This window comes from Rhopilema esculentum, chromosome 6 (genome assembly GCF_057945365.1).
Source record: "Rhopilema esculentum isolate cy_ngs chromosome 6, ASM5794536v1, whole genome shotgun sequence".
Classification (NCBI taxonomy): Eukaryota; Metazoa; Cnidaria; class Scyphozoa; order Rhizostomeae; family Rhizostomatidae; genus Rhopilema; species Rhopilema esculentum.
The window spans coordinates 2,650,863-2,675,693 of record NC_142820.1 but is presented as its reverse complement, the minus strand read 5'-3'; the positions used below and the strand labels follow the sequence as shown (position 1 = coordinate 2,675,693).

Here is a 24,831-nt window from a genome sequence, read left to right as displayed (position 1 = left end):
GAAACGAAATACCGTAAATCTTCGAATGAGCCCCCATGTAAACATTTCCAAGCGCAAATAAGCTCCCAAAAATATTTGCAATTATTTTACAGTTCATAATAAAATCCATAACTTAAAAACTGGTTCTTATCTTCAAAGTTACAAACAAGCCCCTAACCGAGCTAGCCCCCCCCCTTCTCAAATAAGCCCCCACGTAAAAATTACTGACATCAATACACTGCTTAGTTTTGCAAGGGCAAGAAGTGAGTGGGCAGCCCTCACCTTCGATGTCACTGCATATTTTGTCCACAATTGTTTCTTAATGATTGATAAGTATAATTTCATTCGCAATAGCTCGTCCCATCTGATGTTGGGAGCAGATCTGAACTTTGGGATTGATTTGAGGTATCAACAGCAAAACAACAACCGCATCGAGAGTAAAATAACCCAGTAAAAAGGTTCTATTTATTTCCAGCAAAAGCAAAATTCAACTTCTAGCTTAATGTATGATTCAACACTTGTCGCAGAAATTCAATTTTGGATTAAAAATGGTTAACAGGTAAACTTAATTAAAAGGGGGTACAATAGAATGATATAAGGTATTCTTGGGAATTGGTAAACAGATTGTAAATAAATTTTTACAAAGTTGCCTTTTCGACAAATTATGAATTAAAAATGCCTCAGCAAAACTTTTATCTTGATATACTGGATGCAAAGAAAGTTCTCTGCCCACTCTTTTTAGTCGGTTTTAGCCTCCCACTTCTTTTAGACCCCACACTTTTCTCAACGCTCCGCGGTGCCTGGAGGGGACCTCACCAAGGGTTTAAAAAAGGGAACCTCACAAAGGGTTTAAAGGAAGAGCCTCTTCAAGGGTTTAAAGGAGGGGTCTCTTCAAGACTTTAAAGGAGTGGTCTCATCAAGGGTTTAAAGGGGGGAGTTCCATCAAGGGTCTAAGGGAGGAGTCTCCTCAAGACTCTAAAGGAGAGAACCTAATTAAGGGGTTGTCTTCCGAGGGTGAATCCTCATTGGCGATAACGAGAGGATTTCAGTTATAAACAAGTGACAATTGGAATACTGTCTTGTTGAATAGCTTTGATTTAATCAAATTTCGAGTCAATTGATTCTTGAGCGTTTTCGTTTTACATTTGAAAATATCTACTTCCTCTAATGGCTTGAAAAAAATTACATACTTTGCTACATACTACAACGATAACTCTCGTTTCCAGCGAGTTGTACAAATAACAATCCCGAATTCACTAGCCCTACCATTACCTTGGTGCGTTAATGAAAAAAATCTAAATTTCCAAACTTACAATAACCGCGAAGCTTTTCTCTTTTTCATTCAGTTTAAAAATGAAATGATAGCAATTAATGTAAATCTGAATAGATGTCCCAGAATTTTTAATTTGTAAGTACATTTTTCGTTTCAATTTTCGTTTTACAGTTCTACTTCAGTAACAAATATAAAATGCTACGTACAATAAAATACACAAACATGTCAAGTGACTAGGAGATACAGGGACGACAAAGATATTTTCACCACGACGCCGAATCGTTCTGTGAATAGATAGGTGAAAGGTTCCAAGGTAATATGCGATGCAGGGAATATGCCAGAATGATAATATATAAGCTTATATACGCAATAAATATGCCTAGAAAGCAAAATGTATTCAAAAAGATAAATTTGACATGCTGTGATTGTCAGATTGTACACTGTAAAAACAAGCTTGTAAACTAAAATGAGAATTAGAAGCTCGTTGTTCTCACTCAAGCAGAACTGCCAGTGGGAAAATAAAGACTAAATGTTATCCGCTTTTGTATGCGTACTCAAGTTTTACATCAGCCTACCCATAGCTACAGGCATTTACCCAAATAAAACATTTTGCCAATAATAAAGTTCTTAAAAATGGCACATCACAACTACCCAGGTAATAATATCTTCTCGAAGTTCTTTCACAAATACATTTATCTAGCACATATAATATGAATCCGAAAATACACTATTAGTTATACTCCTAAATTTCATTGAAATCATAAAAAGGTTGCAATATGTTACATTACATTTCAAAGTATAAAATAGTAACAAATAACTATTTACATCCGCATTTGTATAGTAATACCGATAATAAAAGCTGAAATGCTAAAAGTACGTTTTCGTTTTAATACCAATTCGGGATTTAGATTCAAAAACAATTTCATAACTTTTCCTCATACCCTGTCTCCCTGAAAAAGAAAATTCTTATGAATGAACACATTTTGTAAAGATTCCTAAAGTGAGCATAAAATTTATACCCTGCATACTGTACCTGTGGACATTATTCGCCGTTTATACTTTGAGCAGTGTCGGACGAAAGCTACTTTAGTACGATAAGTTTTCGCTCTTCCGTGTTATTTTCGAACTTTGCGGTACCAAGGCTTAAAATATTGAACAATTTAGTCAGTACATGTTCAACAAGCCCTCCTTTCATAGTTCTTTTCTATAAGTTTCAACTGGAAAGACGAGGTTAGGAATTGAAACTGGGACAGATCTATGGCTGAAGATAATCTAGCTTGCCTATTAGGCTTGACTTTTCAATTTCACTTGACATCGAAATGTTCTACAGCAAGCTTACTTGACCAATAATATATCCGTGGCAACCAACAACCCGCACAAGAAGAGAAGGACAGGGATTTTCTGCGAGATAACAACATGGTGAAAAGATAATAAATAATATCCAAAGAGATACATAAAAAAGAACATTTCTAAAGGGAAACATAAAGAGCACCGAAACAAGAAGAGAATTGTTCTCAACAAGACGACATTTGAGTGTTGAGACAAAGTATATCAAAGCGGTTGTTAATCCTTTTTTAATAATCACAAAGTAACAATATTCAATGATTATGTTCCAGACCGAGATGACCCCTTCGACCAATATGACCTGAGAGTCATATCGGTCCAGACCAATATGACACCAGGGTCATACCGGTTCAGGGAGGGTCATATTGGTCTGGGCAAAAATAATGAATTTGAGGCTTTATAAGGATTGCAAACGCACCGAAGCGCTCTTTTAGTTTCTAGTAGGCCTATAGTTGGTGGTTTTAACTTTTCAAATCCAAATTCCACTAATCTTAATGTGTTGAAGCTTGTTTGACTTTCAAAATATATTTTGGACTTAGCCAAAAATTTGGCTTATTCTAGATTTATCTGGATAATTCTCCAAATTGGCCGAATATTTGAATTTTTTAAGCAGCTGTTTCGTTTGTTATTCCTCTGCTTTAATTGCCTCTAAGGGAGCACCTTTTTGTCGATCATTTCCTTTGAGACCTTTGCGTTTCCTTCGTAAGGTAAAACAAAGAAAGTTAGGTGTCAAAAAAAATTCAATCCAATGGTGTTCTTTGTTGCAGTTTGAATCGCTTTGGATAGTGCCATAAGATCAATTGAACATTTGTGCATATCGTCCAGATTTAGAAGGCCAAAGACATAAGATTTAAAAGGCCTTACAATTTTTTATAATAAAAATAAATTTTTTAATAGGCATTATAGTTGCCATTTTGCATTCTATCTTTGCGCATTGTTGAGTTCCTTATTCTATTCTTTAAATCTATTTGCTGAAAGTATGTATTTGTTTGTCGTCCGTGAAGCGGCTCTGCTGCCGTGGGCTCTACATTTCAATGGAATTTGTTTAGCTTGTATTTATGGTTGTATGTATAAAATTCTTTAACGTGAATAACAGGGCTAAGTTAAAAAGTTGTTTACATGTTTTCGTCATGGCCTGCGCGCGCTGCAAAAATACATCGAAGTTGTGTCAATCAACAATAAGCAGGAACAACGCCAAACGGCAAGGAGCAATCTAAAGTAAAATATTGTCTCAAATGATATGATAAGCTAAAAGTTTCAAAATATTGTCTAATTCGCCCGGAGAGGCCGGCAGAGTTTTCGCTTGCCATTTCTTAAAACAAATTGCAATCGAGGCTGGCAGCTCAGGGGTCATATTGGTCCAGTTGGGGTCATTTCTGTCTGGGTGTCATATTGGTCTGGATCGATATGACCCTGGAGTCATATTGGTCTGGAGCAATTACACAGGTAATCTTGCAGTCAGTCCACCAATGAGTTGGTGGCTGGACGGCTAAAAGTCTTATCAGGGCCCAAAAGCCACAGACGCAACATTCTGCACTGAGATTTGACAGCGTAGGAGAGAAATACCACGCTTAGGTTTGAAATTTTATTCATAAACATAGCATGCTTATTGTGTATGCAGAGAGCATAATCATTGATCAGACCTTCCCATGTCATTAAAGCAAGACTGCGATCACGTACTTGCCAAGAGAGTATATAGGCCTAAAATGACAGCTATCAAGCAGACAAATTATAAAAAGATGCAAATGTAGACAACATATATGCAGGCAAAATATAAACAGCAATGGCCAGCTAAGTTTCAAGGCAGAAGAAGGATGAATGGGGAATTTTTGCAAAGAGTAAAAAAATCTTGTTTGCTGACAAACACTACGGAAGAAAGAAACGACTAGTGCCAAGATTGACGTGAATGAAGGTTTTGCCTTTCCAAGCATAGCGAAAGACAATGCCTGCGAGTCCACTGATAACAAGAGACAAAGTGACAGGAGAAGGTGTGGAAGTAGAGGAACCTTCCAAACCATTTAGATCTTGGCTAACAGAGGCTGGGCAATGAAATAAAGTAATCTTCGGTTTGGCTTGGTTTCAAATTTCTATCTTCCCGAGTAACCTACGGTCGTCCAAGGAGAGATATTTAACCTTTTAAATCTAGCAAAACTAGGACACGATACAGATGTTTCATTTGAAGATAAACAGCTACAGAAGCAGGATCTAACAGACACTTTATCTGTGACGTATAATGGAAAAGGAGCATTATCTATGGATATCAGTTTTCTGGTTATGAAAAATCTTTACATATCTAACCAGAAAATATGTATTACGATAAAAGGGGTCATACCTTTGGACAGGTTCCTAAGAGACATTTTGAATGCCTCTGCAATAATAGATGAGACGAGCACGTCTGTAGATCAGCAATTGCCGATTTCGCCTTGCCGCAAAGTTCTATTTTGTTCTTTAGAACAGCTTTTTCGCCAACAAGGTAGGTCCTCGTATCGAAGACTCGTAGAAGGGTCTTCTCTAGCTGATTTCTGAGGTCTTTACTGAGATCCAGGCCTGCAGGGCGCAGCATATCTGGGACATTCTCGGATTTATTAAAATGAGCCATGAAATAATGACTTAGATCATCGCCGTGCTCAACGACTTTGTTTTGAACGGCGTTTCGAGTGCAGATATACGATGAATTGCATGCGACGTTATCCATGACTGTTTGAAAAAAGAATTCGTGCAAAAATTAACTTACTACAAAATTAATTAACATAATTAACATGAAAACCTAAAACAAAATCAGTACGATGCGATGCTCGCCACTGAAAAATCCCTCCTTACAATTTTTCCGACAAGACAAGCCTTTGCTTTTTCTGGCGTAAACTGAACAGTTTAACGACTGTGTTAATTGTAGATATCTTGTGAAGGAACTTTTGATTTTGGAGCAAAGTATAACATCATCACAAACAGCTTCATGATTTCTCCAAATTGGTAAAAACTGTTAAGATAGGCCCAAAAGAAGAAAAAATCAGTTTTAAAAGCCTGTCTTCTCTGCTAAAAGCTAAAAGATCTTGCTGGCAGAGCTCCTGGCTTGGCAATGTTTTACAAAGGAACAAAAATCTCTACACCTCTGGGCATTTAGTCAATAAATCGATTGGATTCTCAACTTTTCAGGTCAAAATCAGCACATTAGCTGTTGGCAAAACGTAATTTACTCTTTCAAATGATAAAAAACAGAGCCTAGGGGAAAGCGTATCTCCGAGACACTCCTAGCGGCACATGTATATTCAAGATATAGCATTACCAAGCCTTTGTGGCGGTTGGCAAATAGAATCTTTTTGGGTCAGTCTCTAGAATAATGAAATCATTTTCAATACATGAGAAACCCTTAATCAAAACCAATATAAAATCGTTTCTTAAACAGTAAAACATATAAAAGTCAACGTACCATCTGTGCATAAAACAAAAACGATATCAGCCTTGCTGAGCATTTCGTTCAAAAAGACTCCACGGCCATATTTGAAAACACTCTCCTCTTCAGTTAACTCAGACACTGCATTAATTCCATTCAGTCTAAAGAATCGGATTAAATGAAGGACAAACTCTTCCAATACCACACACCCAGCGCAATGCACAATAAACATCATTGGCTCTACGGATACGATGGAAGACTTCAAAGTATGGTCTATCCTGTTCTGACAGAAAATTGCATTAAAAACGTTATTTCCTGCAGTATTACCTACACAATTCAAATTGTTCTGTAGCTACTAAATTTATTAATGCATTTCACATTGGAAAGTATGCATATCGAACTTCAAACGGGATAGGTCGTGATTCTAGGTATAATGGATGATTCTGCAGTGATTAACCGAACTCTTAGATTAAATTATCGTACTGTTAATTTAATCCCCGAACAAAATTTTTACATGACAGTTTATCCCCGGCTAAAGTACAGGTTTGCTGTTTTAGAAAAATACGGGGAATAAGGAAATTCTTTTGCTGAGATACCTTTTCTTTTGGTCCCGTCATCGTCACGACTTTGAATGAGTGCCGTTGAGAGTGATTTTAGGCCGAGTCCTTCGCTCTCTCTCTCAGCTTTTCGTCTTTTAATGAAACAGACAACAGTGTAAATGCAGGCGATGCAGAAGAAAAGCGCCAGTGCAGCGACAGTTCCAACCAACAAAGAATGCTGACGTCTTGTTTCTAATCGAAAGAAAAATATATTAAGGCAGGAAGATGCGGGAAGATGTACAGACTTAGATATGACTTGCAGAGCAATAGATAGCATTAGGTTAATAGAAAGAACAATGCATTGAACCCGTCACTGCAACTAAGAAAACACACCAAAACCTTTCTGAATCAGCTAAAACAGCGATCTCTATCACAAGTACCTTTATAGAAGACATACACCAACCAATGTGCCGAACAATCAGATAATGATTTGTCAATTGTCCATTAACCTTCAGCAGAGAATATACCAAAAATATACCGGTTAGTTCATAAATTAATGCAATACACAATGCAAGTGTATGTGCATAATGTAAGTGCATACTACAACGCAGATGATTCTGATGGAGGCAATCGATGCTGGAAAACCTATATTCCCCCTAACCTTGGTCGGATGAGATCCTAATTTGTTCCTTCTTCTTAAGTTTCCTCAAAATTTCTCAGCCAACAGCAAGAAATCCAGATTTTCAGATAGCTTACAATAAAAAAATAAACTGTCGCATGATTCACCTAGCTAGACACATCATTGCCAGGCTTTTATCAAACTTGGGACATGCTATGCTCCTAAAACCTGTGTTATCTAACTCTGTGGATGAGGTCACCGGTTGCTGGGTAGCAGGGTTTATTTTAACGTTCAGTGATAACCAATTCGTGCAATGATAAATTGTTATTGTGCAGTGATAAACTCAAATTTTGTGCAGTGATAAAACTAAAATAAAGAGATTTGGCATTGAAAAAGAAAAATTGAAGCAACTGCCAGTAGACACATAAAGCTAATAAAAGAGCATTACAATATTAAAAACGAGAACATAACAGTAGCAGTGATCATAATCTATAAAATCTCTTTGAAATTTGTTCAGTATCTAAAATATATCGAGATTTTTCATAATCCAGTTAGTTTGATGGGTGTGGCATGAAAATTTTCTAAAGGTGACACCCAAATTTTCAAAAATATTTAACATTGCAGTGATAAAAATTCCTTAAAATAAACTCTGCTGGGAAGATTAAGATTAAAATTTGACGTAACTTAGATTAATATTAATCTGCGGTTTCTGCCGTTCTAAAGGCTTAAAAAGGATTATACAAGTGAAGAAAGTAGTGCCGTAAAGAGCAAATGGGTTTGTTTGACTTACTCGGACATTTGATGAAAAGTGGGGGGTGTTTTGATTCGCAGTTCAAAAGTTTCTTCTCACCAGCAGGGCACATCAAAATCTGAGAAAAAAATAGTGTGTATTCTGTAAAAAGGTCCAAAATATAGATTCCATATAAGCTAGCATTTCACAAGGATAAAAGTCGACAGAGAACCCGTGGTGAAGGAAACCTCAATGCAAAATAAATATCCTTCAAATATAATTGTTCCTGCTGACTTGTGAGATATAAAAAAGTTAGTGAAATAAAAGGTACTCAAAGCAAACTACCCAATGCCGTTAATCAATAAACTGTAGATGTTATTTGTTCACCTATGTAAATGTTATAATAAGTGATCATTTTGAGTACTTTTACACAGACACGTGAAAGCAATGTATAACTTTATCTTTAGAGTTCTCAGAATGCTTCTTTGATATAATGCAGCCACCAGAAACTGCAATTAATGACAAGTAAGTTGTGTTAACCTAAAAATTATCTTTTGTATGTACAATGATATCCTGACAAGATGTACCCCTGTCCCTTCTTGTAGCGAGCTTCCAAGCAAAACGATGTCAGCCTACATCTCTGGATCTGTTTGAAACTGCAATCTAAAGATCTCACAAGTAATATTTGTAATATCATTTTAGTTTATTATAGTTCAGCATTACAAGCTGTAGCTTTTCTTTTCAACGAAATCATAACAGCTGTGACTGGCGAAACACCAGTGCCTGTACCGGGTCCAACTTCACATCACTCTGTCACATCAACAGAATCTCCGTTGATGAAACATACCATTCCATCTTTTTCTAACATCAAAGTACAGAGCTTTGTTTTCATTTAGCTTTTCAATTCGATTTCTACTCTCTCTTAGACCTATTTATATTCTGCTAATTCCAAAAAGGATATTCTGCTATTTATATTCTGCTATTTATATTCTGCTAACACCAATCTACTCTATTGGGAATATTGTTAATAACTCAAATGGAAATTGTTATTCTGGTTGATTTATTGAGAAAAATGCGCGTGGGTACTACGACTAAGGCAAGACTACAACTCCCGATCAGCGGCTCTGTACGTCGTTTATTTTTTCATTGATTCTTGATATATTTTGGCAAGAAGAGTCAATGTGGATAAGAAAGAAGGAGACATAGAGTACTAAATTAAATAGCTGCAAGAGTAGAGTTCAGAGGTGTGACATCATCAAAAAAATTAAGAATTTTTTAAATTTGTTACAAGGAATACTGTTATTCTGGTCTGGTTCGTTAAGTTATAAACCAAGACTAAAGGGTTTTATGGAGCAAGAGCCTGTGCTTATGTGGTCGTATCTCATCTAATTGGTAGCAACTTTAACTATTTTTGCATATTTAGAGGAATTTTACGATGCTGTTTCGGGTTATGGGATCAAAATTCAAGAAATCTAAAAATAGATTTTGTGACGTCATCACGTCGGTACTCTATTAGTGTGAAAATGGCAATTAATACTAACAAATAGCAATGGAGGAAAGTTTTTCGTTAATCTAAGCCAGGTATACTTATACTAATTCATCAAAATCATTTCATAGGAAACACAAAATTTGCTTACTTCAATACAGTACTGCATTCCCTCCTCAATACTTGTCGTCGTCGTGTTGCTGTAAATCTAGACAGGTTAATTTCAGAATTTGTTAACTTATTTACGCCGTACTTTGCATAATCATGATAGTCAAAAATTAATTGCACGATGAAATCGATATCCAGAGAAACTCTACTCAATTATTTCAAAATAAAGAAAAATGCCGTTAATCGGAATTCGAAAAAGCAGAAATAAAAACTTTGCAAATAATTAGAATGATTTTTATTGATACCGTGGCATTTTTGATAAATTTTAGTAAAGAAGTTTTAAAACAAAGCAATTGTAACGATAAGCATTGTGAACGTTTTAGTTATGTCAACTCTTGTTAATCAAAGCTCCCTAATAGCAAGCAGAAAACAACTTGAAATCTTTAAGCAAGCTCAAAAAGCCACTAGAAACAGCACAAAACAGAGATGAATATGTCTGGAAGTTAAGAACTTACTAGGTGAAGGCCCGAGATTCTTTGATACTCAGCATGTTTGCAACAGAGGCTGCCATGAATGCAGTTAACCTTGGTCTTCCTTATTACATATCCAATATGACCGTAGACGTTAGGGGGACTCCATGAAATCTCAGCCTTCTCTTCAAAGCATTTGCGCACAGATACATTTTTAAGTCGTCTCACTACAGAGAAAAAAAACATTATATAAGTAAAACATAATAAAATACATCTGAATAAGTCTTGTTCATTATTTAAACATTGTATTTTCAATATTCTTTATAACTAAACTTCATGTTCGATAAATATTTTCCTAAAGAAACTTTATAAGGACAAGTCGATGACAAATTACAAGGACGAAGTTTTACAAAAATTATAAATTGGTGAAATGATCCTTTTGAATAGAGATTTTGCATAGCAATCTCAAAAACGTTTAAATCATCCACATAAAAATTAACGAAACATTTAGACTACTAGCTTTTTCGCATCCAAGAACGCTTCGGTGCGAAATCGTCTCGTCATAGATGCAGAAAGCATTTCAAAAGCGGTCAAAATAGGAGCATCTCTGAAAGCTGCAAGTAGGTACTTTACAACTGTTTCTGAAGAGTAGGGCGGGGGCACCTGCCCTCTGTGCCCCCCGGTTCCTACGTGTATACGCCTTGAGCCTTAAAACTCCCCTGCAATAAGTTGAAATTTGAAATAACAAGATTGCAAGGAATCGCTTTTCTCGTGGTTGGTCGCAATTCTGCTTTCATGTTAGAAAATGTTGGTTTATAGAATCTTTAGACTTCATCTCAAAAGCGGCTCCCATCTTACTTTTCCTCTCCATATTCTCCTGCTCATCGTTCACGTCAACTAACCGAGTTAGCTTTGGTTACAAGTAGGTGCCAAATAGCAACGATGTTCATTTAAGGAATTCCACATCAGCTGATTGACAAATCTTGAATTTTTAACCGTTACTTTACACAGCATATAGGTCAGAAAACTAGGTTGAGAATAAAGGGTTAAAATACCATTAAAAAGATAAATATAGACTGAGCCTGGCAAAATATGATGGATACTCACAGCACTGGAATGGAGCCGGGATTTTGTATCGAGAATATGCTTCACAAATATCTACAACATAAAGCAAAAGAGAATGAAATGCTAAGAAATGCCCCCACTTTTTTAGAGCCCTGACTCTAAAATGTGCCCTGGCTTCCCTGTTAATGTAATCAACTGCGAAAATTGAAACTAAAGATTATTCACAGTCAGTTTGGATGTAGCCGAAAACGAATTTGGCAAACATTTTCAACGGTTTTAATGTTCCTCTGGTTTTCAGCATCAATGCCAGAATGAAGCACTTTGATAACAAAGTAATCACGATCAATATTGCGTGTCAAACACGTAATACAACTTGTACCTTTTGGATTGATAACCATTTTTATTCTGTTTTTCACGTTTAGTGGCATGCATCCCAAGTGTATCCTGTATTGTTCTACCCTTTTCAACGTCTTAGGCAGCTTAATCGAATAAGTTGTGATTTTCTGAAATAAAGAGTCAAACAAAATCTCAGACACAAATAAACAGTATATCGACGAAAAAAATCACATGCAACTGAAAGTGCGCCGGTTTCTTTTACAGGGTTCATGGGATAATAGAATTGATAAGGTAGACAATGGAAATAATCATGGTGGTGGGCTAAGCAAAATAATACATATTGTTCTTAAAGTTACCAGGTTTCGTAGTTACTATCATTTTGTGGGATAGAGTCACCCCTAATAATCCCTATCCTTCCTACGACACAAGGCACCGCATAGCCACTGTGCTAGCAAGAGCTTCAGCCCCCCACGTTTTTGCAATAAAAGGTTAGAAAATGTTTTGGAAAGTTCATTTTAACGCAGTGTTGGGAAGTTAACAGATCCTAAGTAGTAGCCTTGACTGGGAACTCTTATTTGTTCATTTTCTTTGTGTTTAATCTTGTTTGATATTTTTTTAACTTGGTTAGCTTGGTGTTTGATTATCTTCAAGCAAAATTAATATATTTTTATAGTAATTCTCTGAATCAGACTATTTATAAAAGCAAGTGGAATTGTATACAAGTATTTTCTAAAAGGGGTGTTTTCCGGTGTTCTAAAAGGCTTAGCCTCAAAAATTTTTTCGGGTACGCCCTTTTCAGCCCTCCAACTTTTAAACAGGTGCGTGTTGCCTGTATGACACTGAAGTTATACATAATATACCGAGAATGGGAACACTAGAATTCAACACAAAAACGAAGGAGCGTTTGCTCAGCATTTCTATAATAATCTGCATTGACGAAACCCTCTCCATGGCAGAAAGTTATAGCATACATTACTTATTATTCGATATGTGGGTGCATTATCTTTTAATCCATACAGACTATCAAACTGCGAGCTTTTTATGTGGAATCAATGTTACTTAGATAAGCAGTAATAAAATCAAGAAGCTACATCAATGTAAAAATAGTAATGATTCAAAATAAACAATTACATTAAAAGCCAAAAATTTCGGACGTGAACATTTCTTATCATTCATCATAACTAACCACTCGGATAGTTGGAACTTCAAAAAATTCTTTAGCGTCCGAAATATTTACGTGGTCCAAAATTTTACTGTCCGAAACTTTAGCACTATAGGGAAACCACATCAAAGTTTTTCACTATTTGAAAATGGAAAGTCTTACTCACAAACAGCATATAAAGACAACGTGGTGTAAGAGTTAGCTTCTGTGTGGAACTATGTCATAACTTGTCAACTAGAATAAGTATTTACAAAACACTCTAGCATCATTCTCCATAATATTGTGCTGTCCTCCGTCATACTTTCATCGTAATCAACATGGATAGTTGAAAATCTTAAGAAAACTTCATTTTGAACTTGATACCATACAGACATTTATCATTTAATGTAGAAAAAGCTCGGCAGTTGTGGATTTTTGATGAAATACCTGAACTGTCTCATCAGCGTGAAAAAAGAGTGAAATGCAAGATGTTGACCAAAAAGTGACTAAATCGGAGAGCAAAGCTTTTCCCATTTACGGATCAGAAAATTTCAAATTGAAAAAGGATGCATCAGATTCAATTTGTTCTGCCTTGATCACTGAGTGTTAAAAGCTCTTTCTGCACTGACACTGTAATGATATGACACTGTAACAATTCCTGACTGAATCACTGGTATTTTATGGGCTACTTATAGATAGGACTAGATAGCTGAATTACAGTCAATGTTGCTTTTAAATGAAATGCAACCCTTGAAGGATTGTTAGGATTCAGAGAGGTCATCCCTCAATGACTTGACATATAATAATAATATAGTAACACAGTATAGGGGGTTAAGGGAGTAGAAAGTCATGGAGACCAACAAAACCCTGTTCTGATCTATCATTTGACAGTATCAAGTGTACTTTAATTTGTCTGCATGTTTTAGCTGGTCATATGCTCTGCTTGCTCAAATTGTTACACTGTCAAAGAGCTGGTGACAAAACTTGTCATTGTGTGGAAAATGTTCTATGCTGTTTTTTGTATTAGTTCATACACATACACTTTTTAACATACACATACTGCTTTAAAGAAAACATGTTAGGTGGCCAATGTCACAACAATTCAAATTTATCTTCTTTCGTAGTTATATCATGAATGTCCCTGGATTCTTAAGCTTTGTCTTGCTTTTCTTTCAGTACTGTATGAAAGCTGGACATTTTATGTAGCATACTCTAAAGACATTTTATCTGACAGACTACAGGGAAAGAAATGTCAGATAAAAACATTCAATTAAATGAACAAATGATTTTGAAACAAATAGAAGTTGTTGTATGTAGGATGAGTTCAGAAGTCAACTGTAGGCCCACATGCTGAGGTAACATAGTGAAGAAAACAAAGATTCATTTGAATAAGTGAATGAATTGTGAAAGCTTTTGGTTGAACATAACATATGCACATCAAAATCCACAAACCTTTTTTATGAAAAATGATCTTGATAGACCACTGCTAGTCAAAAGGTATAGATGAAATCCCTCAATACTATCCAAAGCTACAAAAAAGGTTAAGATGTTAAATTCATATCACTTACAGTTAGATCTTTTATGACTTAACAAGCACTAAGAACTTTGCATAATGTCAAAACTTGACGCAATGTCAAAACTTAGCATAATCTAAAAACATTTGCTTTAGCCAGCTTTACTAATAATTGAAAATCACTTGGAAATTCTAGAAGGCAATGAAAAAATTGTTTACAAGTCTTTTCCACTGACATGAAACATCACCCTAAGTGCCAACCTGTATTTTTTTCATTACTTTATGTCATTGTTAAATTGTAACACTTACATAAAGAAGAATCTAAATTAGTTTTGTTGATGTTCCTGTAAATATCCTACATCATCATTTATAGAAAATGTCATAAAATTTTATCCGCCATATGATAATAAATTCTTCTCCGTCAAATCTCTACTGGTTTGACATGTCACAATTTTATCTTTAGTCAAACAGTGAGAGGTCTGTGGATGACACAGTGATTAGTGTTGAAGACAAGGAATCAAAAATATTGTGTTTGAGTCCCTGTCATTCACTTGATAGTCACCATTCTCTGTAGTCACCAGTTCCAGGCAAAGGTTTCATGAAGTGTGGTCACATCAAGAAAAAAGGTCAGGACACTGTTTTATAAGCAACATTAAGCATCCTAAAAACACCTTCAGAAGGTTGCAAATTCAAACATCACTGCTTATTGACTCCTGCTGTAAAAAGTCAATAACACTGACAACACTTACCATTATCTTCAACAAACCACTTAATTTGAATCCCCAAGATTTCTGGATTTTGTATCTTGACAACACTGGCTGAAGCATTTCTAATACAAGTATCTACAAAACATAAATTAGTCAATGTTTAAACACAAGAAATGGTACATCATTATAAACCAAAAAACAAGGTTTACTTAAATGGCACAGTAAAAGAGTAGCTCAATTGATAATCATTTCCATTGATAAAGTTTATAAATCCTGTTTTTAGCTTTTTTACATTATGATATATTCTTTTTAGCATCTTGATTGTATGACAAGCTGTTTAGTTTTGCATTGTAAGCTAAGAATGGAGATGGATAGGCATCATGTTTCTAGGGAAGCAGCTGCTGAGATTATTGGATTAAGGTGAGTGATAAACATCCTTGGCTCCCTTGGTGAGTGATAGACAGCAGAAGGTTACCTGGTTCCAGAGAAGGAAAAAGTATGTAGAGCCACTGTAATCCAAAAAGAGAGAGAAGTAAGCAAGAAAATTGGAGAGGAGAGAGCAAAACAAATAACACAGGAGGAAGGGAAGGGACCCCGGTGAAAAATCTTGCAGGATCCTGTATAGGATCCTCGCAGGATCCTCACAGGATATTGGTAAAGGATCCTACAGGATCTTGTGCAAGATTCTGTACAAGATCCTATAGGATCTTATAGGATCCTATAGGATCTTAATAAGATCTTACAGGATCCTGATAAGAATAAAAGTATTCCTTAAAAGATCTTAATAGGATCCTATGTATTTCTTGAACCTTAGTGAAAAATCTTGCAGGATCCTGTATAGGATCCTATATAGGATATGTGCAGGGTCTTGAATAGGATCTCATCAAGATCCTGTAGGAAATGATTCGGGTTTTGGACAGGATATTTTTAGGATCCTGTATAGGATCTAATCAGGATCCTGTATATGATCTAATCAGGATCCTGTATATGATCTGTTCAGGATCCTATATATGATCTTATCAGGATCCTGTATATGATCTAATCAGGATCCTGTATATGATCTAATCAGGATCCTGTATATGATCTGTTCAGGATCCTATATATGATCTTATCAGGATCCTGTATATGATCTAATCAGGATCCTGTATATGATCTAATCAGGATCCTGTATATGATCTGTTCAGGATCCTATATATGATCTTATCAGGATCCTGTATATGATCTAATCAGGATCCTGTATATGATCTAATCAGGATCCTGTATATGATCTGTTCAGGATCCTAATAAAGGATATTGTAGGACCTTCTACCAAATAAGAGTTCAAGAAGTAGATCTGTAGAGAGCAAATCAAGTTTCATGTGATTCACATTTAATAAAGTCACAATCTTTGTATACTACATCTTCATCAACCAAGCTTAATTTACTAGTTTGTCAAGACATTTCTGTTTAATTGTTCTGTTTATAACCTCACTCTGCTTTGCTGTATTTTACTCTCTTTAAACTGCATTGAAAGCACCTAGAATGAGAAAAGATTTAAATTTTCAAAAAATAGAAGGTTCCAGATGAATCATAAGGATTTGAAATTGGTTTTAATCTTACATTGTAAAATTAAGTCTTGAAATGTCTTACGATAAAAATCTCGCAGAAGGGTGACTGTTTTGCATGGCCATGCCCTCTTTCCATCAAGTACAAGAAAGGATGGTGCAACGGATCAAAGGGGGCCACTGAACTCTTGTTTTTGCATGTTTACATGGCAGACAAACTTTTATTTGCATATATGAACTTCATTACAGTATTATCCCTACTATAATCCTATATATTTTGAATATAATAATGTACGGCTGTACATGGTCCCGGCAAGATATACAATTATAGCGATTTTAAAATATTTTCGGTTATGGCATGATTTGTCTTCAATCTACTATTTCCTTTGGCTAAAAGATTTTACGATTTTTGCAAGAAAGTCACATCTTACATAGTATGGTAGAACGCTTTATGAACCTATTTCAGTTTATCAACATCATCAACTGATTCTTAACATCAACAAATGTTGCTTTTCGCAACCTCTTGGTATTATGGCAAAAGATGTGACTTTCTTGCAAAAATCGTAAAATCTTTTAGCCAAAGGAAATAGTAGATTGAAGACAAATCATGCCATAACCGAAAATATTTTAAAATCGCTATAATTGTATATCTTGCCGGGACCAGGAGGTAGATCTTCGTACCTTGACAATCCAAGGTTGAAATCTCCAGAGAACATTACTTGTTTGTTTTCTTTTGTCAACTACAAAAAATCGTTTTTACAGACAAAAAAGTCAGAATCCACTTTTTATCAACAAAATTATCATAACCTGGAGGACTGAGACTTTCAGTTACAGTCTTTTATGAAGTAGATGTTCTAAACGCTTTTTTCATATAGGAGAGAGCTAATATTTGTTTGAGATAAGCTGAAAACGTTATGACATTTGTGTAAAGCATTTTCCTTGAAGTCAGGGAAGCTACAGCCCCCCTAAAGCATCTCATTGTTGGAAAATGTGTACGAAATTTTGCTACTCTGTCGAGATTTTTAGGAAATATTCTCTATCGACAACCTCCTAATACGAATTTTGACTCTCACTGCGCCTGAATTATTTATGAAATGCAGGATCATATTAAAAGTAGCATGGTGGCATTCGGTTATAAGTATTTTGACCTGGGTCTGCGCTATCAAGCCTTTCAAGAAGACTGCAACCATTTCCTTGCAACCGATTGTTTGACAGAAACAAAACAAATTGGAATTCAATGTGATTTCTAGTAATGGGGTGTCATCTAGATAATTGAGTGGAATTTAGCTTGTCGGCATTTGGAACAGCCCCAATTTTGGCAGTGGGTTGAAAGATTTTTGCCAGCCCTTTGTTTTAAAAGAGAAAGCCTCTTGGATGTGCGTCATGAAACTAATGAGGCGCCAGAAAATGATTCTCTGAATAGCATTTTTTTAGTAGCTTTTTTACAGATTTTCCATAAGAACGAGCCCAAAGATGGCCAAAAAATTAAAAAATAGTTCTGATCACCCCCAACTTTAAGAAGCTGCTCGAAATTTAGTTCTTTTAGTCGATAAGAAACCTATTTGTGGTTAAATTTTCATAGATAATAGAAAGAATATAACTCCTTACAACTGATTAGGTGTTTGTTACGTTTGATATTCTGTTGCGTTTGTTTGTGTTTTTTCCCATAAAGTAGCTTTTTAGTTCTTGGTATTAAAGCAAACTTTCAATAATATATTCATTAATAAGGTTAAAACAATTTTAGCTTGTAGTTTGCTTAGTTTCTTATGAAAAATGCACATGCTAGCTTTTGTGATGTAAAAACTTGGCCCACTAGGAACATTTAAAACGATACAAAGATTTCTAAACTTGGTAGCAAATTAGCTGTTGGCGGTTTGAAACAGTTTTTGAGCAATTTGAAATTTTAAAGTGCAATTTTCAAGGTTCACACAAAATCTACTCATTTAAAGTGTTTCCTGAAATTAGCCTTCTTGGCCTTTACATGTTTTAGCAGCAGTTTTACGTCAGACTCTAATTTTTTTAAAATAATCTCTGGTCTAGCACAGTACCAAAGAAGAATATTCATTTACCTGCTGGGCTGGATCTATTCTTCTCGATTCTTTTGCTTGCAATCTTGACTTTTTGGAAAAAGCGCCTGACAGATGTTCAGCATTTGCATCTCTGGAAGTCTTTCTTCTGTTCTCCACCAACAGATTGTCTCGTTCAAAATGTGACCCGCTGGACTGCCAAGTGTCCTCTGATTGGTTGGTAAAAAAGGCATGCGACAATTCACTTCATTAGCGATGGTTATCGCAGTTTATGAATCCCCGTACCTACCAGAACACCGGTTACAGCACGATCACCCCTTGAAAGTCCCTGATTTTGAATAAGTCGAAAACAAGTTATTTGAAAAATATTCTTTCCAGTTCAACATCGTTTTCTATAACCATATTTACCCGACAGCATATCTAATTTGGGGTGCAATGATAACCAATTTGTGCAATGACAAAACGGTTTTGTGCAGTGCTAAAATGGAAAGCTGCTCCGTTATAAAACTGGTGCTTTAATTATGGCGGACGAATTTTATGCCTTCTAGATAAACTTCAAACTTTTTGAACCTTAAAAAGAAAATTGATAGCCTGAACATGCCCAGGGCCCCCAAGAGTTGGGGAAGAGGCAGGAGTGTAGCCAAGAAAATTGTTTAGAGGGACGAAGAAGCGATTTTTGCCGACAAAAAAGGGCGCATTTCATTCTTTGAGGGTGTGGTCAAAAGATAAATACTCTTGCATGCTGCTTTTATTTCTTTCTGTTTCAAAGTTTATACTCTAGTGCCATACTTTGATAGTTCAACTACACAGAAATGTTGCAAATAGGTTGCAGAGCGAGTGCCCAGCAAAAATCCTTACTGTGCCGACCAACAAATTGTTGGGATACCACACCCCCACCGTACCCCCCTATGCTGACGCCTCTGGGAAGAGGGGGCAAACTGCAACAGAGAATCAATGTCTAGCATCTAAGGGGCCACATAAAGTAATAAGTTCCATTTTAAAAATGGAATTAATTCAACTTAAAAAGAGCATGCCTAAAAATAGTAAATCGATTTAAGCCAATACATGAAAGTGACATGAAGAAATAATTCTGAAATGTATTTGAAAAAGCTAAACTAAAGGGTGTGGTATTTATATACATCAGAGATTGATATGATCATATGTTTTGTTTTTCTTGCGCTTTGCTGCATCAAAAGTCCACCAAATGCGATTGATATACACTTAGGATCAGGGGTGTAGTGCTAGGGGCTGAGCCTCCCTTGTTAATGCTAAAAACTTGGCAAATTTATATTTTTCTATTGTTTTTTGCAACTTTTTGTGCAAGAGCCCCCCTTGTTATTTTGATAGCACTACACCACCGCTTAGGATTCAAGATGTTGGTAGGATCCTGGTCAGAATGTAACAGGATCCTCTTTAAGATTCTACAGGATCCTATCGTTATATTCAAGATCCTGGCAGGATCCATGTCACAATCAAATAGGATCTTGGAATCATTATGTGTAAGATCCTAATCTAGTTCTTGTAAGATCCTGCAATGTCACTATGGATCCTAGCAAGATCCTATTCAAGATCCTGTTTTAGAATTCTGTAAGATTTTTGGTAGGATCCTGTTCAAGATCTTCAGTTGTTTATCTCCTACAGGATCCTTATGTAAGATCTTGTATAGGATCCTATACTTTTAGGATTCAAGGTGCTGGAAGGATCCTGGTCAGAATGTAACAGGATCCTGTTTGACTTTGTACAGGATCCTATCTTTATATTCAAGATCCTGACAGGATCCATGTCACAATCCAATAGGATCTTGGAATTGTTATGTGTAAGATCCTAATCAAGTTCTTGTAAGATCCTACAATGTCATTCTGGATCCTAGCAAGATCCCATTCAAGATCCTGTTTTAAAATCCTGTAGGATTTTTGGTAGGATCCTGTGTAAGATCTTAAGTTGTGTTTGTCTTACAGGATCCTTATGTAGGATCTTGCATCAGATCCTATGCACACAGGATCTTGCAGGATTTTTGGTAGGATCTTGTCCAGGATCCTAAAAATCTAGGATCCTCCTAGGATCCCACAGGATCCTGTAGGATCCTGCAAGATTTTTCACCGGGGGAAGAAAGAAAGAAAAGTAAGGAAAGAAAGAAAGAAAAGAAAGAAAAGTAGTTTGAAAGACATGGAAAAAAGAAAAGGGAAAGAGCATTTAAAATGACAGAGGTGAACAACTGAAATACCATTGCCTGGCCCTTTGTATATATGCAAACAAAGTAAGCTAAGTTCATTACCTTTAGAACTTGGATACAAAAGCCCCTCAGTAGCAGACCAACCCAACAGTGCCTAAAAGAGTAAAAGAAACATACTTATCTACAATTTAAGTAAAATTCTTACTTACAAATTGCATTTGACTGAAAGGCTAATATTTTAGAGGAAGTGGACATATTGAAATGAAAAAAGGATATATTGGTATTTGAAATGATCTCAAGATCCAATAATGTAGAATAAGCTATTAAAAAATGTATCAACTGCACCAAGAAAGTGATGAAAACTTTGAAATAACTTTCTTCCTGTGAATATTCATATATAAGCAAGGTTGTATTTTGAAAAATTGCTTCAAAGAGTGCATTTTCCAGCGAACTGGAAGCACCCAAATTCAAAAATTTTTCAACCCTTCTGCGGCAACCATGGTGCTGCCTCGGATAAGAGGCAAATTGTGTACTTGCCCAGATATGCAGATATATAGAGTTTAAAGAGGGGTATAAAGGATTTGAACATATACCATTTAGGCATCTCCATAAACGCTGAATATCTATAAATATATCTGGTGTCCATTTTGTGCGTTATCTAAGCCAAGGGTGCCTCTTATATAAAAAATTTAAATTTTGCATGGAATTTCGAATTTTGGCATGCAAAGCTAGCCATTCTAAAATGATCTTGTCCGTGCATTTGCCATAATTTGCAGACTTGGCTGTAAGGATGTGTCATTGGAGTGGCCTCTTGAATTTTAGGGTAGCACCCCTGGATTATAGTGCTGAAGGTTGCAGGTCCCATTTACGTTTGACCTTTGATTTAGGCACAGTCAACTTTTTGCCTATAAGACTTGATTTAGGCACAGCCCTCTGTTTTCCTATAAGCCAAGTGGGAATACCCGTGGGGGGGGGGGGGTACTCCCATTATGGCCTGACAGGGGGTCTGCTCAAGGTCAAAGAGGGCCAACCCTAAAATTTTAGAAATTTACCCTCATATTGCAATGTTTTTTGACAAAACCCCTCAAACGGTAGCATAGAAACCGAAATTTTGGTAGCATCCATTTCTTGTTCGCACCTGGTCCTAAGATAAATCCACCCCCCTCCCCCCCCCCCCCCCCCCCCGCGGGGGAATACTAGGAAGGTTAAGGCAGCAGAAAACGACATGTCCTTCGCTACATAATCCTAGCTAATAATGCTCTCGTGCCCCCTCAAAAATAACAAAAATTTATTGTTTTCAATGGACTATCCAACTTTTGCTAAGACAAGGTGTACTCCCCCCAACCCCCCCCCAAAACGGTTAGGTAAATTTGTGACTTGTGTTAGTCTGGGTGCCTGCTCATTCAGGGCAGTCTCACAAGGGTATCCGATGCAAAATCGAAACTAGATAGGCCAAGAGCAAATTAAGAACTAAAGATTTGCAAAAAAGCTTTGTTGCTTTGCAGCAAGCAAGGTTGGGGAGCCATGCATATCTTACAAGCTTGGCAAAATTAGCTCCTACCTTTGCAGCAATCACAGCATATGGGATTAAAAAATAAAGCATTGATGATTTCACAAGGTACACATCTTCAATCTTCCATTCAGGTAATACTCAAAAACTGTATACAATTTGAAGACAAGGCTGACAACATGTGTTTTACAAGGCTGACCACTGTTTGTTTTACTCAAAACCGACGATCTATAGTTCTCCTCCACAACAGTTCATTCTTTATGCACAGCCCTGCTCTTTGGTTTCAGGCTTTTACGTAGTTGAAACCAAAGGGTGAACCACTGAAAAAATCTCGTACACTTTGCTAAAAAATCTGTTAAAGTCTTTGCAAGGCCTGAAAAATCTCAAGAAAATCAAAAAATCTAACAAATCTAAAAAATATTCAGAAATTCAAAAAGATCTTCAAAAATCTTAAAATCTCTAAAAAGCTTTTATTTTTTTGGCTCCCAGTGTATTGAATATAACTGGTGCGAAGATATGCAAGTTATTGAAAAATGAAACGTTACGTTCCGTCTTTTCTACTGAACGTTCATCGATTTACCTTGTCCAAGATTGAGGAAAACTTTCTAACGATCATGGCCAGGGGCGCCAGCGCAAGATTAAGGCAGGAGGGGCAGTGTTGGTGCTGAGGGCAAATAGCATGAATTTTCCCATAATCGATTATTTTTGAGCGGGCGGGGGAAGGTGCAAAATGAAATATTGGCACGGGATCTGTTGCGTTCATACAGCTGGGATTTTTGCAATCAAAGATTCTAAACATAGTCATCATGTTGACAAAATTCTCCATGCAAGTGGATATTAAATGGACCTGTTAATATTCAAAATTTTTAGTTTTTTGCGAAAATCATGGCAATTATAAATGGGCTGACCGCAAGTTTCTATGGTTGCAGAATCGTTTTTAGTGTTGGAATGGAAAATAGTCATCATAAATGGAAAATAATAATCACAAGAATCAAATGTAAATAAAATAATTGTTCACTTCAACATGTTTTTTATATTAATGCATAAACTAAGTGTAGTGTCCTTGCTCTGGTGATGAAGTTTATTATCGTCTCCTGAAACAGAATTTTCCGTTTTCAAAGCATTTACTCCTTCAATATATTTGCACATTTACCCTTTAGCTCGTTGAAATGCAAAGAAAAGTAATGGGCCTATGTTGGATCCTTGCGGTATTCCACATTTTTCTGTTGAATTTTATGATTTATGTAGAAAACTTCATCAACTTAGAAATGATCTACTGATCCATCTGATAGCTCATTTTTGACGATCTTCAATGTACGACTGAAAGCAGTTTACCTCATGTCTCTAAGCATCAAAATCTCGATATTTGCTAACAGACCTCGATGGCCTACCGTGTCTTAACGCCTTTTTAGTCCCAAGTTTTAATTTCAGCTCGCTGTTATTGACTTAACTGTACCATCGTACCAAATATCATTAGTGGTGCCGTGGGGCCGTGGAGGGGGACTCAGTGAGGCTCAGCCCCCTTTTAGAATCCACAGAGATTTGGAGGGAGGGGGGGTCTCAGCTAGTGAGTTCATCTTTCTTTGGACGAATTCTATGATGGCAACTCTTTATTATACTTTAGATTTCTCATGAGCAGTTTCTTATGAGTCTTTTTGCGTCATTGAATAGTTTGAATGATTTCTTTACACAACAGCGAGTCTCTACACAAATGCAAGTATATTAGGTGTGGTCATGGGTGTGATCTCTTAAATTTCCGACAGCACAGCCCCCCTTTCTTACTTTTTAGAAAAGCACACCTGTTTGAATTTAATACGAAAGCAATGGTCGAGAGTAGTCTTTTTAAGACAATTTGCTAAGCACTAAATAACTTATTTTTGTTAAAAAAACAACGCATTGCTCATGGGCATACTTTAGAAATGGCAGATAATACTGTTATTGGTTCATAACAGTTAGCACAGTGCTCACACCACCGGGTGGCCGGGGTGGCCGTGTCCCTCTTACTTTTTTTCGAAGCAAGTAGTTTTAAAGCTGCAGTAAAAGAAGCCTTGGCCCCCTACTTTTGCTAGCCTTGGCCCCCCACTTTCAAGTTCATGGCGTGGGCCCTGTAACCAGGCATACTTCAAGTTTTGTGAAAAAGGTACCATTCAAGCAACTTTTCAAACTGCAGGAAACACGACTTCTTTCAAGGGTGCCTTGAATTTTTCTTGTACAGCATCCTTTATTAGACTGATTAAAATTTTATCAGGGTCAGAACCTCTGAGTTCTTTGGGTTGGCAATGGCATTTGAAGGTATCTTTCTCTCGAAGACTCTTTAAAGTCAAACTTGTGAACTGGATAAATTGAATAAAGATACGAATATGCATATGGTAAATCCTTTAGTAAACTCATCTGCTCTTCATATCAGAAACTATTTTGGCAAGAAAAGCTATCCTTCTTCCGAGTCTTGGTGATGGCACACAGCTTATTCGTATAAATAATGACATTTTTTCACGATGGATAATTTGACGATAGGTTCAATTACTTTGGTGAATAAAATTGTAATTCAACAATAACTATGTTACAAAATTTATTAGATCGATTGAGTCAATACTGTCAACAAAATGAAACGAAAGTAAACATATATACTACAATATTTAAGATATTCTGTAAAAGTGACAGAATTTTGAACAATAGCTGTTTACATTGCAATATCACCAGTTAAAAAAAACTCTAGCACACTCCAAACTGTAAGGGTACTTTTATAGGAACGCTATTGATACTGCTCTAAACAATTGAGTCTGTTAAAAGTGCTGTCGTTTATAGACCTTGTTTAAGCACAAACACTGTTGGAAAAAAATTAGTAATTTGTAGACTTTGTAATGGAACATAATATC

The 24,831-nt window shown here is 36.2% G+C and overlaps 1 protein-coding gene and 1 long non-coding RNA gene across 2 annotated transcripts; both read right to left on the bottom strand.

Annotated features, from left to right (window-relative positions):
• Positions 1-1,058: 1,058 nt before the first annotated feature.
• On the bottom strand, positions 1,059-22,215 carry LOC135686229 (uncharacterized). The gene is made up of 13 exons (XM_065202423.2): positions 22,007-22,215; positions 20,548-20,599; positions 14,744-14,836; positions 13,934-14,010; positions 11,384-11,507; positions 11,047-11,097; positions 9,985-10,166; positions 9,513-9,569; positions 7,936-8,014; positions 6,584-6,778; positions 6,024-6,227; positions 4,929-5,293; positions 1,059-2,202 (listed from the first exon to the last, which is right to left on the bottom strand). Exons 1-13 carry the CDS (start codon positions 22,046-22,048, stop codon positions 2,188-2,190), a joined length of 1,536 nt encoding a protein of 511 aa, XP_065058495.2. The 5' UTR covers positions 22,049-22,215; the 3' UTR covers positions 1,059-2,187.
• Positions 15,294-20,535, bottom strand: LOC148960083 (uncharacterized). The gene is made up of 3 exons (XR_016143825.1): positions 18,315-20,535; positions 16,927-16,985; positions 15,294-16,217 (listed from the first exon to the last, which is right to left on the bottom strand). It is a non-coding gene; the product is annotated as an uncharacterized LOC148960083 (long non-coding RNA).
• Positions 22,216-24,831: the final 2,616 nt, after the last annotated feature.

Excerpts from the sequence above, each read along its gene's own strand:
- LOC135686229 (XM_065202423.2), bottom strand. The coding sequence starts at position 22,048 with ATGCTTTATTTTTTAATCCCATATGCTGTGATTGCTGCAAAG. Across the intron at positions 6,779-7,935 it reads ACTTTTCATCAAATGTCCGA|AAACAAGACGTCAGCATTCT; the intron begins GTAAGTCAAACA and ends TCTTTCGATTAG. Across the intron at positions 5,294-6,023 it reads TTTTGTTTTATGCACAGATG|TCATGGATAACGTCGCATGC; the intron begins GTACGTTGACTT and ends TTTTTCAAACAG.